Source organism: Penicillium coprophilum (assembly GCF_028826855.1).
Source record: "Penicillium coprophilum strain IBT 35676 chromosome Unknown utg000004l_segment0_segment0, whole genome shotgun sequence".
Taxonomy (NCBI): domain Eukaryota; kingdom Fungi; phylum Ascomycota; class Eurotiomycetes; order Eurotiales; family Aspergillaceae; genus Penicillium; species Penicillium coprophilum.
In genome coordinates this window covers 3,412,496-3,430,339 of record NW_026622723.1, presented here as the reverse complement: position 1 = coordinate 3,430,339, position 17,844 = coordinate 3,412,496, and the positions used below count along the sequence as shown (strand labels likewise).

The window sequence follows — 17,844 nt, the reverse complement described above, 5'->3', positions numbered from 1 at the left end:
TAGTCAGTCTCGGAGTGACTCCGGACTGACCACAATAGGAATAGGTGGAATCTTCGACCTGATTCTCGCCAAGTAGCCCAACCCCTATTCGAACACTTAAATGGTCGGGCTGCTTGGCGAAAACAGGGCATCACGTACTCCGTACTCCGTATGTTGTACTTTGTAGTTCAGTCAGCTGATGCATCGAATTCCAGCTTAATATCTCAATGGTGGTCTATCTACTCCGTACTCTACAACAGATATGGGTCTTGTAGCTCGATACCTTTTTAGGTGTCCCGTAGCCTCTTGAGGTCTAGCGAAATTTCATGACTGTGTGAAAGATATATATATATATTTTCTACGTTGTAGTGACTGTTCAATATCATGAGAAGGGCACTTTCGATTCTGTTTGAATCAACACAGGATTATAAAAGACTTCATCAGAAGCGATAAAGGAGAAATAATACGGCATCATGATATGGTTGAGGAATATATATGGAGTCTTGCTAAGATGGGAGGTTGTGCACAACTAAATATGTAGGGATCTCCAGGTGCCTAATTCCTAATCGGTCTCCGAAGCTCCATTCCCCTTTCAGAATAACGCTAACGCTATACGGCACCCACTATGCTTCCTCTTTCGGATGTGCTCCTATTGTGAGTTGGTTAGGTACAAAATATATTCCCATTGTACTCCCTACATTGCTTGTAAAATGATTGATAATCCCAAGCTGAGTTCACCATTCATATATAACGGTAGAGGGCAACAAAAAGCGGCCGTCTGCTTGGTATAAGGGACTTCATCCAGGATCAAACTCAGAGATAGTATTTTGATAACGCCACTTTCCCGAAGTCATGGCGGCGACTGAGGAAAAGTCCACGGCGATGGCTACCACATTGATCGCCGGTCTCGTTGCAGACTTTGTCAAGGCTTGCCAGTCGTCGGTGAGGAACAAAGACAGTTCCATCGTTTGGGATCACCTAGAGATGGAAGGTGCTGGTCAAGGGGTAAGAAGAACATCACAGGATTGTTGAAACAGCAATTAGCCAAATGCTAATTCAACCAATGAACAGCATGCAATCGCTCCCACGGTCGGATCCATGGCCGAACGATACGCCCGCAGGGCCACGTCCGTTTTTAGTCACGGAAGTGAGCCGTCGCGCAAGATTTTGCATGACTTTCGGGGCCACGTCAAGGCTGGGGAGATGCTAATGGTAATTGGCCGACCCGGTAGCGGTTGTACAACGTTTTTGAAGGGTCTTTGCCATATGCACGCTGAATATAAAAGTACCAGCGGTACTTTATTGTATGGCGGGATCCAAGCAAATTTTGAAGAGCCTGCAGCCCCAGCTGAGACCACATTCTGCGGTAAGAACTGTCTTTTGTTACCTGAATAATAATCACTGGCTGACGACAAACGGGTCTATAGCGGAGGAGGATATTCATTTCCCAAGCTTGACTGTAGAGGAAACATTGAGGTACGTTAAAATGAGACACTCCATGGCATGTTCACTCTTTATAATCGGAGGACTAATTCCAACTCTCCTATTAGATTTGCAGTCAACTCTCGGTATAGCAACGTTATATCCTCCACAGACGCACGCAACACCGTGGTCAACCTTGCCCGTTTGTTCGGAATTGATCATGTTTTGGCTACCAGAGTAGGAAATGAACAGGTTCGAGGTGTTAGTGGTGGAGAAAGAAGACGAGTGTCCCTAGCTGAAGCTCTAGTGACTTGCCCCGAGTAAGTTGACAATCGTAATGGAATCAATCCTGTGCTGTGCTTATACATTCGATCACCACAGTCTGATCTGCTACGACAACCCTACTGCTGGCCTTGACTCATCAACCGCTCTTGAATTCGTGCAAATGCTGCGAGAATATACCAATCAGTCCCACTGCACTGTCGCCATGAGTCTCTACCAGGGAAGTGACGATATGGTTCCTCTCTTTGATAAAGTGGCTGTCATAAATTCGGGGCACTGTATCTACTACGGTGATGTGGTTTCCGCAAAGTCCTACTTTGAGAATCTAGGCTTTTATTGTCCCCCAACAATGTCAATTACAGACTTCTTGAACTCGATGTCGGCGGAGCCTGAAGCACGGGAGTTACGCCAAACAGCAGATACTTGGTCGATTCCGCAGACCCCTCAAGAATTTGTTACTGCATTCTGGAAAAGCGAAAAAGGGGTTGAACTTGAAGCACAGATCGAAGAAGTGAAGAGCAGTGCTAGCGTTGGAGAAAACGCGCTGGGTCAGCGGAAGAAATCACGACAGACATACTCGATTCCGATTCTCACACAGATTCTTCTCTGTGCCCACCGTCAATATCGCATCTTCATCACAGACTACAATGCCTGGATCGTCGAAGCTGCCTGCATGGTAGTTCAGAGTATCATCCTTGGTACAGTCTTTCGCAACCTGCCACATGAAACTTCGTCGCTGTACCAGCTTGGATCAGTTGTTTTCTACGCGATTCTCGTGCCTGGACTTCAGTCCATGAGCGAATTCGGCAACACCTTCGCACAGCGTCCATTACTCTTGAAGCATAAGGGGTATCGTTTCTATCACCCAATGGCGTACGGCTATGGCCAGATTCTGTCAGACGTTGTCTGGAAAGTGGTGGTTATTGCATACAACATCCCTATGTATTTCTTGGCCGGACTCCACCCCACGGCAGGCCATTTCTTCATTTTCTTCCTAGTCGCTTATATTTCCCATCTGTCACTTTCGATGTTCTTCCGGTTTATCGCTGTCTTGTCACCAACAGTGGAACGGGCGGGTCTTCCTGTCGGCATTTTCTTGACTACGTTGGTCATCTACACGGGGTGGTACATTCCACCACCACAAATGCAGGTCTGGCTAAAGTGGTTCCGGTTCCTGAATGTGAGTATCCAGCAACCCTGAAGTGATACCCATGGAACTAACGCGGAAAATGTCAAATGCATAGCCTATGTACTACGCTTTTGAATCGCTCATGATTAATGAAGTTGGAACTACTGCCTACGAATGTACTCCATCCGACATGGTCCCTCGTGGCCAAGCATATTCAGACGTGGCATACCAAGCCTGTGCCATTGCTGGCTCGGAGCCCGGTAAGACTCTTGTGGAAGGAGCTTCATATCTGAGAGTTTACTACGACTTTGATAACTCTCACCTCTGGCGTAACGTCGGCATAAACGCGGGCTTCTTCGTCTTTTTCGCCATTTTGGTCGGGTAAGTGAACAGAAAATGATGAGGAGACCAACTGCTAACCCAAATTCAGTCTTGCAATGGAGCTGTTCAAGCCCCCTGCTGGCCTTCTTGCTACAGTCTTTTATCGCCGTCACGCCGCAAATACTATGCCTTCGCCCACTGGCAGCACTGGGAGTGATATCGAGGCACAAGAGTTTGCTAAGTCGGCACGGAAGGTATCGTCGAACACCGAAGAGGTCCGGTCTCAGGATGGACACTCCTTCGCCTGGAAGGATCTTCACTTGACGCTTCGTAAGGATGGAGAGGAACAGACTTTGCTGAAACATATTGACGGTTCGTCCCTTGCATATCTACAAGTACTGCTTCTGTCACGGCTCTATTCTGACATGCGTCGAATTTAGGGTGTATTGATTCTGGAACGCTGACCGCGCTGATGGGTGTCTCCGGTGCTGGAAAGGTCTGTTTGTTTCTATCATGCAGTATGTTGTATAAGCCTGCTAATTATATTTCCAGACCACACTGCTCAATGTCTTGGCCGGACGCATGGACGTTGGTAAATTGACAGGCACACTATATTTAGATGGGTCGCCGCTTCCAAAATCATTCCGCTGGAGGATGGGTTATGTTCAACAGCAAGATGTTCACTTGCCTACTCAGACAGTACGGGAGGCCCTCCAAATGACGGCCCATCTGCGTCGCCCGCTCTCGCTCTCGAAAGAGGAAAAAAATGCCTACGTTGAAGAAGTGCTTGACATGCTTGGTATGCAAGATATCTCAGATGCGTTGATTGGAGTGCCCGGCGCTGGCCTCAATCTCGAACAGCGAAAGCGGGTCTCTATGGGCATCGAGCTAGCAGCAAAGCCAGATATCTTGTTATTGGATGAGCCGACCTCTGGATTGGATGGGCAATCTGCTATCGCCTTGGTCCAGCTGCTGAAGAAACTTTCAAGATCGGGCCAGACGATTTTATGTACAATCCATCAGCCTGCTGCAGCCGTGATCGAGGTTTTCGACAATCTGATTCTGCTAGCGAAGGGCGGCCGAGTGACCTACCAGGGACCCTTGGGCGACCAATCTTCAACTGCATTAGAATACTTCGGTCGGCATGTGGATGCGTGCGATCCTAAACGGAACCCGGCAGAGTACCTGTTGGAAGTCGTTGGGGCCGGTTCGCGGTCAAATGTTACTGCCGACTGGGCCCAAATCTGGTCGGAGAGCCCTGAATGTCGTATTCAAGATACCAAGTTGCATGATCTTAAGAACGTGAGCCCTTCGGAGCAGTCTCGACCTCAGCTTTATGCTACTCCTCTGAATCACCAATTTGCCGTCGTGCTTCGTCGCACCTGGTTGTGGTACTGGCGTGAGCCAGCGTATTTCTCCGCGAAGCTTTGGATGAATGTGGCCAATGGCCTGTTGAATGGCTTGACGTTCTTGAACATCCCGAATAGTCAACAGGGTGCATTCGACCGCGTGTACACAATTTTCCTATCCTTCTTGATGGGTCCACCTCTTGGATTATCCATGGAGCCGCGATTTACTGCATTCCGCGATATTTTTGTGTACCGGGAAAAGGCCAGTCGATCGTACCATTGGATTGTGTTTGTCATGAGTTCTATCATCATCGAACTACCCTTCACTCTGATAACGGCGTTCATCTATTGGCTTCTGTGGTATTTCCCCGCTGGTTTGCAGACTGATGCCACTCATGCTGGCTACGCATTGCTGTGCTATTGGCTGTTTTCCGTATTCACTGTCAGCCTGGGATACCTCATTGCAGCGTGGATGCCCAACTTGAACTCCACTCTCATGGCCAATGGATTCTTCTTCATGTTTGTGAATACATTTGCCGGCACTTTGACGGCGCGCGAAAAGACCCCGGCAGGCTGGAGTTGGTATTTCAACGTCTCCCCGCTATACTATCTGGCGGAGGGACTCACTACCAATTCTCTGTATGGGCATGAAATCCGTTGCGTATCCAGTGAGGTGACTGTCTTCCATGCTCCCGCCAACGACACTTGCCTTAGCTACGCTGGTTCTTTCTTGAAGTCCGCTACAGGCTATTTGGTTAATCCAGATGCCACTGGGGATTGCGATTATTGCCGCTATAGCCTTGGCCAGGAATACGTAAGTAAAAACCTCACTTTTGTTGAAGCAACCCCTGCTAACCACCTATATTTTCGATAGTATCAACAATTTGGATATGACAACGATCGTAAGTACCGTGATATTGGTATATTCATCGGGTTTATTGCATTCAACTTCACGGCTGTCATTTTGGGTACCTATGTGACAAAGATCTACAAGTGGAAGCGGAAGAGTGAATAAACGTGGAGATGTGAAGTAGAGCTACCGGGATGCTCTTGTATTGGATTCTCTCGGGCGGTGCACATTCAGATTTGTATTTGCAAAGATCATTCATTGGATGAGTACTTTATTGTTTATCTTTTTTTCATTGTGGCGAAGTATCATAGTTTAATAATATAAATATATTCTTCTACATATGTCTTTTTACTAAATGAAATTCTCAAGAAGGGATCATACCACCGGCATATGCACAGAGTCCTTTGGCGTGAAACTCCTTCCGCTCTGATTGCTTGTGTTCTAAATAATTGAGGAGAAAGTAAGATAGTTGTAGCTACCTCCATTACCACAAGCTATTACTCCGGTTACATCTAGAGTAAGATGTCAGATAACGATCTGGATTGAAATCAGCAAGTGATGGAGAACAGGAAAGGTCCCCAAAGAGGATTGTCCCATTAAGAACACGCTTACCCATTTTAAGCGTTTCAATTTATTGCCTAAAGGAGCCCTCGGGTGTTCTCCGATATCTCCGGTGTAAGACGTTCTTAATCGAACTTCAATGTTGCAGCCGAATTGTGAGATAAATACTACATATTCTAACAGACTGGCCTCCTCATCGCCCAGTTTATTTCTCAACTATCCTAGCATCCTTTTCACAGAAACGATTATGCCTCGAGTATTCTTTGTTACCGGAAGCTCAGCCGGGCTCGGGGAAGCTCTGGTAAAGGAAATCCTGGATAACGGCGACTATGTCATTGCAACTGCCCGCAAGCCTGAAGTTTTGATCTTTGACAAAGCCACATCCACCAACTTCCTCGCCGTTCAACTCGATCTGCTAGATTCCAACAGCGTCTTGACCGCATACCTCACCGGTGTAGCCAAGTTTGGTCGCATTGACGTGGTCGTTAACAACGGGGGCTATGGGTTGAGCGGGCCCTTTGAAGATCTAACCGATGAAGACATCCAACGACAAATGGACGTCAATTTCACCGGTGCAGTTGTTTCCACTCGTGCTGCCATTAAGGTTATGAGGGAACAGAGTCCTCCAGGAGGCATCATTCAGCAAATCACCAGTATCGGTGGTCGCATCGGGATGCCATACATGTGCATGTACAGTGCCTCCAAGTTTGCGCTCGAGGGATTCACCGAAGCTGTGTCGCAGGAAATGGACCCGAAGTGGGGAATCAAGTTTACTTGTGTTGAACCAGGTGGTTTCAGGTAGGCTGTGCCGAAAAGTTCCTTTACGGCGTGTTCGGATTGTTAATGTGCCTAGGACGGACTTCTTCGCCCGATCGATGGTATACACTAATTCTACATCTTCGGTGTATGATCTGGCCGCTGTTAGTGCTCAGATCAAGGAAATCGAGAAATCCCAACGCGGTGATCCTCCAAAGGGGGCAAAGGCACTCTATCATCTGGCAACCTCGGAGAATCCTCCCAAAAAGACGGTCTTGGGAAGTGATGCCTATGAATGGTTGAATCAACATATGACGGCTGAGCATGAAGACCTGCTTCGCAATGAGTCCCTGGCGCGTAGCACCGATATTGATGATTAAGCATTGGTATGATGAGATAGAATGAGGTACTTTTTTTTTTGTCAATGAGTGGGAATAGAATTCCTTTCAAGGTCTCAATCATCCCAAGTGCCGAGTCCAGAAGGGGATAATTTCAGGAATACCTGATTAGGGATCGGGTGTGCATTTGCCCCTATGCCGATTTTGTAGATGATCAGCAATGTGAGGGCCATGAACTTGCCTATAAAATTATCCGGGTATATCTTAGAGAGAAGAGCGGAAAGAGGACAAAAGAAAGAGAACGCTCTTAGATGGGAGATTCCGGGGGTCTTATGTACCTCTTGTATGGGTGGGTCATACAAAAGATACCTCATCCGTTCCATCTCAAGTTTTCCCCGGAATTATTAGTCAGATCCGAGGGCCAGACCAACCGTTGGGATCCATATAGCTTCTTGGGAAGCCAGACATGGCCACTACCTAGGTAATGGTCTCCGTCTAGAAAGGGCCATTTGGTCAGCATATATTAATTGTGTTACTAAACTGTGGTGCTCGGCGTATTCCGCCAATTCTGCTCGACTCATGAGGTCACTTTCCCCGCACGCCCCAGATCGCTGGCTGAATGGCCAATAAGAAGAACTCCCAATGCGACGGTAAGTAACATTGTGAGAATCTACCCCCAAAGAAACCAAGCTGCTTAATACGCGACTCGTCATTCGGCAAGGGATCGTTTAAATTTGCGGTGTCTGTCCCAACATTTTCAATCTTCTCATCTTTCTCATCTTATTAACATCATGAGTGAATGTCCTGTTGCACACAAGAAGAGCAATGTTGCTGGTGGTGGCACTCGGTATGATTCCTGGCTCATTGCATACCCTCACACCGCTATGATTCGGAACTAATAATCTGCTCCAGCAACACTGACTGGTGGCCAAATGCCCTGAAGCTGGGTATTCTCCGCCAACATACCGATGCCACCAATCCTCTAAGCAAGGACTTTGATTATGCCACTGCTTTCAAGACCCTCGATTACTGGGGTCTCAAGAAGGACCTCCAGGCCCTCATGACCGACTCGCAGGACTTCTGGCCCGCTGACTTTGGTCACTATGGTGGTCTTTTTATTCGCATGGCCTGGCATAGCGCTGGAACATACAGAGTCTTTGATGGACGCGGTGGTGGTGGGCAGGGCCAGCAGCGTTTTGCACCATTGAACTCATGGCCGGACAATGTATCCCTTGGTAGGTTTTTAATAGTTGTGGTATTTTCTTTTTTCATGCTGACATGTATTGTTTACTTCCAGATAAGGCACGTCGTCTACTTTGGCCCATCAAGCAAAAGGTGAGTACTATACATACAATCCATATCTCTATATGTTGAACGATACTAATCACGCTACTTAGTACGGCAATAAAATCTCGTGGGCAGATCTTCTGCTTTTGACTGGCAACGTTGCCCTGGAATCCATGGGCTTCGAGACATTCGGATTCGCTGGAGGTCGTCCCGACGTCTGGGAAGCGGATGAGTCGGTGTACTGGGGAAGTGAGAACGTCTGGTTCACTAACGACGCTCGTTATGAGCCCGAGACTGAAGAGGAGAAGGCTAAGCAGAGCGATATCAAGACTCGCGATCTCGAGGACCCGCTAGCCGCGGTCGTCATGGGCTTGATCTATGTCAACCCCGAAGGCCCTAATAGCAACCCCGATCCAGTCGCTGCTGCCAGAGATATCCGTATTACTTTCGCTCGCATGGCTATGAATGACGAAGAGACGGTCGCCCTGATTGCTGGTGGTCACACTTTCGGCAAAACACACGGTGCTGCCCCTGCTACTAATGTCGGAAAGGAGCCCGAAGCTGCTGGCATTGAGTCACAGGGTCTGGGCTGGAGTAACAAATACGGCTCCGGAAAAGGCCCTGATACTATCACCAGTGGACTGGAGGTGACATGGACCAGTACTCCGACCAAGTGGAGTAACAGCTACTTGGAATATCTTTTCAAGTTCGACTGGGAGCTGACCAAGAGTCCCGCTGGTGCTAACCAATGGGTCGCCAAGAATGCGGACGATATCGTTCCCTATGCCTTTGATTCAAGCAAGAAGCACAAGCCTCAGATGTTGACCACCGATCTTTCTCTGCGGTTTGACCCCGCTTACGAGAAGATCGCCCGTCGTTTCCTTGAGCACCCTGATGAATTCGCCGATGCATTCCGTCGCGCGTGGTTCAAGCTGCTGCACCGTGACATGGGCCCTCGCACTCGCTGGCTAGGCCCTGAGATCCCCAAGGAGGTGTCGATCTGGGAGGATCCCATTCCTGCTCCTACACACGCTCTGATCGATAACGGTGACATTATTGCCCTGAAGAACGAGATCCTCTCAAGTGGTATCGAACCCACTAAGTTGATTGCCACTGCCTGGGCATCGGCTTCTACCTTCCGAGGCGGTGACAAGCGCGGAGGTGCCAACGGCGCCCACATTCGTCTCGCTCCTCAGAAGGACTGGGATGTCAACAACCCAGCGCAGTTGCAAGAAGTTCTCAGTCTGTTGGAGAATATCCAGAGCCGCTTCAACAGTGTCCAGAATGGTGAAAAGCGTGTCTCAGTCGCTGATTTGATCGTACTTGCTGGATCTGCTGCCCTCGAAAGATCCGCGGGTATTCCTGTTCCCTTCACTCCTGGCCGCAGCGATGCCGTCCAAGAGCAAGTCGATGTCGAATCGTTCGGCTGGCTCCGACCTTTCGCCGATGGATTCCGTAATTACGGGCACTCGACTCGCCGGGTGCGCACTGAGCAGCTTCTCATTGACAAAGCGCAGCAGCTGACCCTCTCCGCCCCTGAACTGGCCGTTCTCGTTGGTGGTCTGCGCTCTCTGAACGCAAATTGGGATGGATCAAACCACGGTGTCTTCACTTCCCGCCCTGGCCAGCTGAGCAACGACTTCTTCGTCAACTTGCTCGACATGAACACTGTCTGGAAGCCAACTAGCGAAGAAAGTGAGCAATTTGAAGGTTTCGACCGCAAGACTGGCGCCAAGAAGTGGTCTGCTACTCGTGTTGACCTGATTTTCGGCCACCACGCTGAGCTTCGTGCTCTTTCTGAATTATACGGCAGCGCCGATGCTCAGGACAAGTTCAAGAAGGACTTTGTTGCTGCCTGGGACAAGGTTATGAACTTGGATCGTTATGATCTTAATTGTTTCCCTGCGACTGGCCGTCCTCGCCTGTGAAAAATTTGTCATTATGATCTTGTTTTCTCCAGTACAATTAGCTGAGCCATCAATGGACTTTTTAGTTTCGGTATGTATATCTATCATTCAGATCGTAAATGTAGTGGCATAAGTCATCCCATTTATGAAATGTGCCCTGTTCCGCTACCGTATAATGTCCCGCTTCCTTGACTTCCAGCCGCCGGCCTAGAGAGTGAGATGACAAGTGGATGCTCCTTGTGAATCGGAATGGTGTTCAAATTGGACAGGCCGAACTAGCGCTCCGCAAAGCCCACAAATTGGCCGGACCCCAGGCCCATAGCCCACCGGTGGGCCCGAAGATAGGGCCCAAAGCCTAGCCCATTTGCGGCTTGGGTTGGGCTGTGGGCTTTGTAGGCTTTGCGGAGCGCTAGGCCAAACGCACGGCCCAAATATGGGCATTAGGTGCGTTACATTGAGATATCACATTTAAAGGTAGTGATCTGCATTGACAAACCGGGATGTTCCACTCAAAGTCGTAATTTCCGTAATATCCGAATTGTCCGAATGAGATAGGGTCGGCTTAATACTTTAGAGAAGGCCGAAAGGTAAGACATTTCAGTATTAAAGAGACGGAAGCGCTGTGTAGCATTCGATAAAAGCAGAAGAAACTGGAAGAGAGAGAAGAAGTAGAAGAGAGAGACCTATCAATCTCAGGTGCTGTCTCCCTAGGGAAGTGGTATGTGCCTCAGGTCACCCAACTGTTACACCTATTATTTAAATTCAGACTACTGATGCTTGGACAGATAATTTGTTTATCATCCTACCCATCTCCCGTTTCATTTGCAAACATGACCCTGAAAGCTCTCATCTGTGGAGGAGGTGTCGCAGGTCCGGCCCTAGCCTACTGGCTCGCCAGACTTGGTCATCAAGTTGTTATCGTTGAACGCTTTCCAGTGCTGAGAGCTACAGGTGCCCAGATTGACCTCCGCGGTCAAGGAATTGAGGCTGTCAAACGCATGGGTCTTGTCGATGCCGTTCGCGAGAAGCTCGTTGATGAAGCAGGCATCACCATCGTTGACAGCAAGGGAACTGTGAAGGCGACGATTCTCGCTAACAAATCTGGCAAAGGCGCACAGTCTCTGACATCCGAGTATGAGATTATGCGTGGGGATCTCGTACGCATATTTTATGAAGCAACAAAAGACAAGGTGGAATATATCTTCGGAAAAACCGTGGACAGCTTCACGGAAAATGACCAAGGGGTAGTCGCCTACTTTTCCGACGGCTCTTCCGACACATTTGATATACTAGTTGGAGCAGACGGGCAAGGGTCGCATATTCGAAAGAACATACAGCCCTCTGGTGCTCCAGATGAATATCACCAGCTGGGAGTACACATGGCGTACTGGTTTGTCCCACGGATCGAAACCGACAGCAACATGTGCAAGGTATACTTCAGCCCGGGTGGCCGGATGATCATGTCTAGGAGCCACAATAAGACGGAAACCCAGGTCTACTTCCTACTTATGTCTAATTCCGAGGAACTGCGGAAGATCCCCAAGGGTTCGGTTGAACAGCAAAAGTATTTCTGGGCCGAAAGCTTTCGCGATGCAGGGTGGCAGGCCGGTCGATTTATCGAAGGGATGAACACTACAGAGAACTGGTTTTGTCAGAATGCAGTCCAAATCAAGACAAATACCTGGCACTCTGGCCGAATCGTCCTCCTCGGTGATGCAGCACACTGCCCTTCTCCATTGACTGGTTTGGGGACAACTAGCAGTCTAGTTGGGGCATATGTTCTGGCAGGAGAGCTTTCTCGCAATCAAAACCTGCCCCAAGCGTTCCGGAATTACTCCATGATAATGCGACCGTTTATCGATGAGGTTCAACAGGTCAACATTGGGTGGATCCGACGAATGGTCCCCAAGTCGCCGTGGACAATTTCTCTCTTTCAATCCATTGTAGGTCTGGCTTGTTTTCTTCGCATACCGCAGGTCATATCGCGGTTTTCGGACGATGGAGGTGGTGACTGGAAACTCCCTGATTACCCGGAGCTGCATGTTGATCGGGATGAATATCCATGAGAATCAGGAGAAATAAAATGTCACATGAAACTTCAAGATCATACGTGCGCAATAAGGGGTACATGGCTTGACAGAATCAATCTAAAAATCTATGCTCATCTATATTGTACCGAGTACCCCGTACCTCCGTACGGAGTACTCCATACACCAATGTTTTTGGCGCTTAAATTTTTGGATAGGCTCGATTTACGTATCACCCTGCACCGTTTTGGATATGTTGAAAATTGGAGCGGTGAATGTCGATTTGTTTTTATCCGCATATTGTACTTGTATAAGAGACATGACTTCATGGTCCATTCATTGTGCATACTCCGTAGTATCTTGCCCCGTGCCCCTGAAGTTGTTTATACATTCCGGATACGCGGACGCCAAGCCTTTATATCAACATCAATCTACGGAGTATTTCCATTCTCTTTCTCTCTCCTGACTACGGAATCTATATGTCTCCAGATCATTACGAAGTTCTCCGTAATCCGTACCAATCTTTGGATTGATGTTAGCGAGGCCTGGGCTCTCATCGCGGAGCGCCACCAGGGAGAAATGTGATCAGTGCACGAATTCCCGGCTGGGTTTCTTTGTTTGAGATCCCGATAATCCCTGTTTGGAGCGCCGATAGCCTCTTGACATCCGACCATTGCCCTAACGTGTCCAATAAATTACCAAAACAAGAGAATTAAGGGGCACGGATATTCGGATTCTGCTGGGATCTTCATATTGCCAATGATCATTTCACCGCGATGATTTGCAAGCAATCTACGGTTATTATTTGTCCAACAAACCGGAAGATCTGCCCCAGATCCCCGTGTACTAGCATCATTGACCGCATTACCACATTTTCTCTCATTAATGCGGCGACGGATGACTCGCCGGTGGTGTGGTCCACTTCGAACGCAACAGTCAACCTTATCCGGCCCTTCCCCGTGCTCTAAGATGAGGGGCTGAAGCAAAGTCTTCGTTCTGATAGAATCTGTCAGCCAGGTGGGACCTGTGTCCGAGCTGTGACCCATATACTCGTCTCCTTTCCCACCGGTTGATTTATCCGCATGGCTCAACCCATTCACACCCCATGGATACTGCAATGATCAGCCTCCCTGCGGAGGTGGGCGCTGTTTTGAATGCCAACTTCACGATCGTCCAGACCATTGCTATGTTCTCAATCGGAGCGTGGAACTCATTGGAGGTGGTGATTGGCATATTCGAGAGATTCAGAAAGTATCGTGGGCTATACTTCTGGAGCATGCAAATTTCGGCCTGGGGAATATTGTTACACGGCATACCATCTCAACTGGTCTTTGTGCATACGGCATCTCCCATCTCTATGTCGGCCATGTTCGTCATCGGCTGGATTTGCATGGTGACTGGACAAGCGGTAGTGCTGTATTCAAGACTGCACCTTGTTGTGGCCGACATCCGCCATGTACGATGGGTACTATGGATGATTATAGCCAATTTCATCATCCTCCACATTCCCATGGCGATTCTCTTTTGTCTTACTATTCGCAATGTACCATCTGCCCGTCCAGCGGCAATCTACGACCGCCTACAAGCAACAGGGTTTGCCATCCAAGATACAATAATATGTGCCATTTACGTCCGCGAAGCACTCCGGGCTCTGAGGCCCGTCTTCGAAGCCAAAGGCTCCCAAGGTCGAAGGATTATCTACCGAATCGTCATCGCTAATCTCTTTGGCATCCTGCTCAACATATTCATCCTCATCGCCGAGTACAGAGTGCACTACATCGTCATCAGCTTCAGAACAGTCGCCTACAGCATCAAGCTGAAACTCGAATTCCACGCCCTCATGCAGCTCCACGAGCTAACACGCACTTACCCATGCGCTTTATGCCAAGGGACCCATGGCAGCCCTCGTGGTTCATCCGAAATCAATATCTTCGACATGTTCGCACGTAGTCCCCGGTCACAGGATACCGAGATGCAAGTCGTCTCCGGTCTGTCGGGGACCGCAAGCCCGGCATTCTCAGCGCGCAGCGGCACATACGATTTCCATGAGGCATTACGCCAGACAACGTCGACTGTAAATTCTGCTGAGTCAAGGGTAGATGCTCGGCCTCGGATCCACTCGTCGGATACGCAGTCTACGGTTGAAATTACATTGCTCGAGCGCTCGAAGTAAGACCAAACTTTTGGTAAATTTGAGGGACACTGTGTCATACGAATTATTTCATATACTACCCGATGAACTTCGACTCAGGATAGTCGGGTCATCAATTATCACTGGGCGGCCAACTTTTTAACATTATACCCTTGTCGTTATAGACATGTCTGTTATTGTCGTTATTGTTGCTTTGGTTTTTACTACTGCTATCTGTTCTAATTTTGATTTTTCTGGGGTTTGAAACTTTTACGCACTTGCATAGTACTATGATCATTGGGTTTCTACATTACCTCTGTTTTCTTGGGACAATCTTGAAGTTCATATGTAGTACATAGTAGAGAGCCACGTGGTTGCCTCGCGATGGAGCACCAGGATAGAAATGGGAATGACATTTCTGATATTATATATGTATTTATCATATTCTCCCGGATAAAACCACGAGAAAAACGATGAAAGGAGACCTACAGGCTCGGCACATGTGCTGGGGCCAGCCTATGGAGGTGAAAAACATCTCATACTGGTTAACAAAGAGACTGTCAGTATCCACCGAAGCCATGACAACGCTCGTTGAGGTCGAAAACATTAGCGGGGATTGAAAGAGGGGAAATGAGCTGAATGCTCGCCGAGGTTGAGAGATGTAAGCCCGCAAAGTGAACAATGAAAAAACAAAAATAAATGTGTGATATAAAGTGACAGGATGGCTGAATTTCCCAAAGGAACGCGGGTGACTATATTTTTGAGCTATCGAATCGCCTAGTGACAGCCGAACCAACCGACGTTGTCCCATTCGCCAGGCTTGTAGATCGAGCTTCCCCGAATAGTCACCGAGGTGCCCGAGACAAGGGATGTTAGTACTGGCAAGTCTCGAGCGTCCTCTCCGCTTCGTATACTCCATAGTGCCTGTCCTGAGCGTCTGATGTTGTTGCATCGCACTACTGAGTTGATTGGCGAGGTTGGAAACTCTTGTATATAGGTATTTACCAAAACTCGCTAGCCGAAAAACATTATATTGACAAGGCTAAATTTTCTCTAGAGAAGATATCGGAAACTATCAATCTCGCGATCCGTCTTGTTCGATATTTCATCCTGTAGCTCAGCCCCCACGGTCATCTGCTCGGGCAAACCATACATCCTGTCTCGTCGACGGTTCTCCCACGTGTAGTATGAATATAGGCACAGAAGGAAGAAAACGCTCAAGATCAAGCCTGACATTGAGGCTTTGATGCCGGTCTATAACAAGTAGCCATGACATGAGTTTCATGTTTTGCAACGCAAACCCTAGCAGGAATAGAAACTTACTGGGTACGATGGTTCCTCCGAGGCAAGGAAAAATTGAGGGCCCACGATATTTCCCACGCAGTATGCAACAAAAAGCAATCCACTAACAACACTCTTTTTCGTAAATCCGGCCACATTGGAAGTAATGATACTCAACGACATGGGAAAATTGATCGCGTAGACGACGGCTAACGTCAACCCAACCATCCGCCCAGCTTGATCGTCGGGGTCAAGCCTCCAGATAAGAATCAATCCGATGATAGAAACTATTGTGACGAGACACATTCCTAATATGCGAGATGAGGGAATATAGGTCACGGTGATGGAGGTAATCAACAAAAATACGATCTGGGCGCCGCCCTGAGGCATTTGCATAAGAAGGGCCTTGAGATCAGTGAATCCGAATCCGGCGGTGATAATGGATGTAAACTATACAGTATGAGCTTCAGGTTCCTGAGGAAAATAGGGTAAATACACACGCTTGTGAGACCACCGTTGGCCAGGTTCGAAGAGAACGCATTCAGAACCAGGAGCCACGTCTGGGGATCTTTCAGGGCCTGAACAGCCTGCGACCATTTGAACACGCCGGTATCCATGACCCCAGTCTTGTTCGTCAGTGTTCGCTGCACAGCAATGACACGCTCATCGGGCTTCAAGAAAATGGCCTTGGTAGGCGAGTCCGGCAACATAACAAACAAGACAAGACCATAAGTTGAAGTGATGGCACCGAGAATAAGGAACAAGAGTTTCCAGTGTGCAATTGCTGACGTATTAATAGTCCCGATACCATAGGCAATCAATCCACCAATGAGCACAGCAAGGAAGTTTCCGAAAAACCAGGCAGATTGTCTGGAGCTTGTTAGTGAGTCCTCAGTCCATCCTGATTTGGTAACCTTACCGTAGGGGCTGCTCCTCGCGTTTATAAAACATGCCCGTAAGCAATGTAAAGCCAGGCGCAATAGCCGCCTCACCTACACCCAAGAAGAAACGGGCGGCCATGAGTCCACTCCAATTAGAGCAAGCAGCATGACACATCAGGGCACCGCCCCAAAGGAAGCTGAGGTTGTCAGTCTCATCGTCGGCGCTATGGATCCTTCAGTATTGGAGAACATACACTGAGACTGATATGTATTTTCCAATAGGAAGTCGGACGACAATATATGAGCTAGGCCTGTTGTCGGATTAGTATTTGTGATGAGAGGTAGAGGAAGTGTGAATATATACCAACTCCATGCAAAATACCCAAAATAGAAGATCGCAGACGCCCATGAATATTCTGCTCCGTGCATGTTCTATAGCTTTCTGTCAACACATAATCTTTGACCAACACCTGTATGGGAATGGATACCAAATCTTCGCGTAAACCAAACAGGGTCGCCTGACTGAGAGCTAGCTTGTCGAGGAATTGGAGGAAATATGCGACTCCCATCAACGGAACCAATCTTCCTTGAATCAGTCACCTACCCATGTAGGGATAATCTGCCCGAATACTCACATAAGGTCAAGCTTCCACAACACTTTCCGTTCCTCTGCAGGTGTTGCTTGAACAGCGAGTACTTGGCCCAGATCGAGATCCCGACCAAGTGCCTCACCTCCCCCTTCAAATCCTTCTCATCTAGATTGGGGTCATAAGATTGCATCGCGAAGTTGTTACAAATGCAAGTTCACTAAATGGCGCACATACTCCCTTCTTATTCAAAGACCGACGAAGCCGGTATCGCTCTCGACTACTTCGCCACAAACCTCGTTTGAGACTACTAGGGCTAAGGCCAGGTGCTTTTGGTAGTGGGCCCTTTCCTATCTTTCACCGGGAAGAAGGTCGTATATTCACCAATTAGACCGTACGGTTTCATTTTAGGTTATCATCAGAATTTCCCCGCGATGTTGATCCCGGAGAACAGGCGAGCCTGCCAATCGGGTAATCCATCTCGGCACCCCACAGCACGGTCAGTCAATTGAAACCCCCGGCTTGTAATCAGCACGGAGCCGATCCGGGGGGTACGTCCACTTCCCCCTCAGCGGATGTCAAGTACGGCAATTGAGCTGTCAACGCTCGGCAACTGATATAGGGGAGGGGCCCAAGCGATGTGGTGATCAATGAACATGAGGCATTCGAGATGCGCTACGAAGGCCGCTCTATTCCGCGACTATTACCAATAGTCTTGGTGTCGATAGGGAAAATGTGCCGTCATAGACTTGCAGT

General features: G+C 48.4%; 6 protein-coding genes across 6 annotated transcripts; 5 read left to right on the top strand and 1 right to left on the bottom strand.

The window, feature by feature from the left end:
- Positions 1-831: 831 nt before the first annotated feature.
- N7500_005741 (uncharacterized protein) lies at positions 832-5,497 on the top strand (the record flags this gene model as incomplete). Its single annotated transcript, XM_056676885.1, has 10 exons — positions 832-984; positions 1,051-1,345; positions 1,407-1,455; positions 1,530-1,721; positions 1,783-2,863; positions 2,928-3,193; positions 3,243-3,505; positions 3,574-3,629; positions 3,686-5,296; positions 5,357-5,497. The coding sequence occupies 10 exons, from the start codon at positions 832-834 to the stop codon at positions 5,495-5,497; spliced, it is 4,107 nt and encodes a 1,368-aa protein (XP_056531885.1).
- A 643-nt stretch (positions 5,498-6,140) lies between these two features.
- On the top strand, positions 6,141-7,029 carry N7500_005740 (SDR family oxidoreductase; the record flags this gene model as incomplete). The annotated part of the gene is made up of 2 exons (XM_056676884.1): positions 6,141-6,691; positions 6,747-7,029. 2 exons carry the CDS (start codon positions 6,141-6,143, stop codon positions 7,027-7,029), a joined length of 834 nt encoding a protein of 277 aa, XP_056531884.1.
- A 749-nt stretch (positions 7,030-7,778) lies between these two features.
- cat2 (bifunctional catalase-peroxidase Cat2) lies at positions 7,779-10,202 on the top strand (the record flags this gene model as incomplete). Its single annotated transcript, XM_056676883.1, has 4 exons — positions 7,779-7,834; positions 7,900-8,222; positions 8,285-8,322; positions 8,385-10,202. 4 exons carry the CDS (start codon positions 7,779-7,781, stop codon positions 10,200-10,202), a joined length of 2,235 nt encoding a protein of 744 aa, XP_056531883.1.
- Positions 10,203-11,011: 809 nt separating this feature from the next.
- On the top strand, positions 11,012-12,247 carry N7500_005738 (Monooxygenase FAD-binding; the record flags this gene model as incomplete). The annotated part of the gene is made up of 1 exon (XM_056676882.1): positions 11,012-12,247. One exon carries the CDS (start codon positions 11,012-11,014, stop codon positions 12,245-12,247), a length of 1,236 nt encoding a protein of 411 aa, XP_056531882.1.
- A 1,066-nt stretch (positions 12,248-13,313) lies between these two features.
- Positions 13,314-14,381, top strand: N7500_005737 (uncharacterized protein; the record flags this gene model as incomplete). The annotated part of the gene is made up of 1 exon (XM_056676881.1): positions 13,314-14,381. One exon carries the CDS (start codon positions 13,314-13,316, stop codon positions 14,379-14,381), a length of 1,068 nt encoding a protein of 355 aa, XP_056531881.1.
- A 1,011-nt stretch (positions 14,382-15,392) lies between these two features.
- On the bottom strand, positions 15,393-17,281 carry N7500_005736 (uncharacterized protein; the record flags this gene model as incomplete). The annotated part of the gene is made up of 8 exons (XM_056676880.1): positions 15,393-15,593; positions 15,663-16,070; positions 16,121-16,490; positions 16,540-16,698; positions 16,756-16,812; positions 16,866-16,933; positions 16,990-17,083; positions 17,133-17,281. The coding sequence occupies 8 exons, from the start codon at positions 17,279-17,281 to the stop codon at positions 15,393-15,395; spliced, it is 1,506 nt and encodes a 501-aa protein (XP_056531880.1).
- Positions 17,282-17,844: the final 563 nt, after the last annotated feature.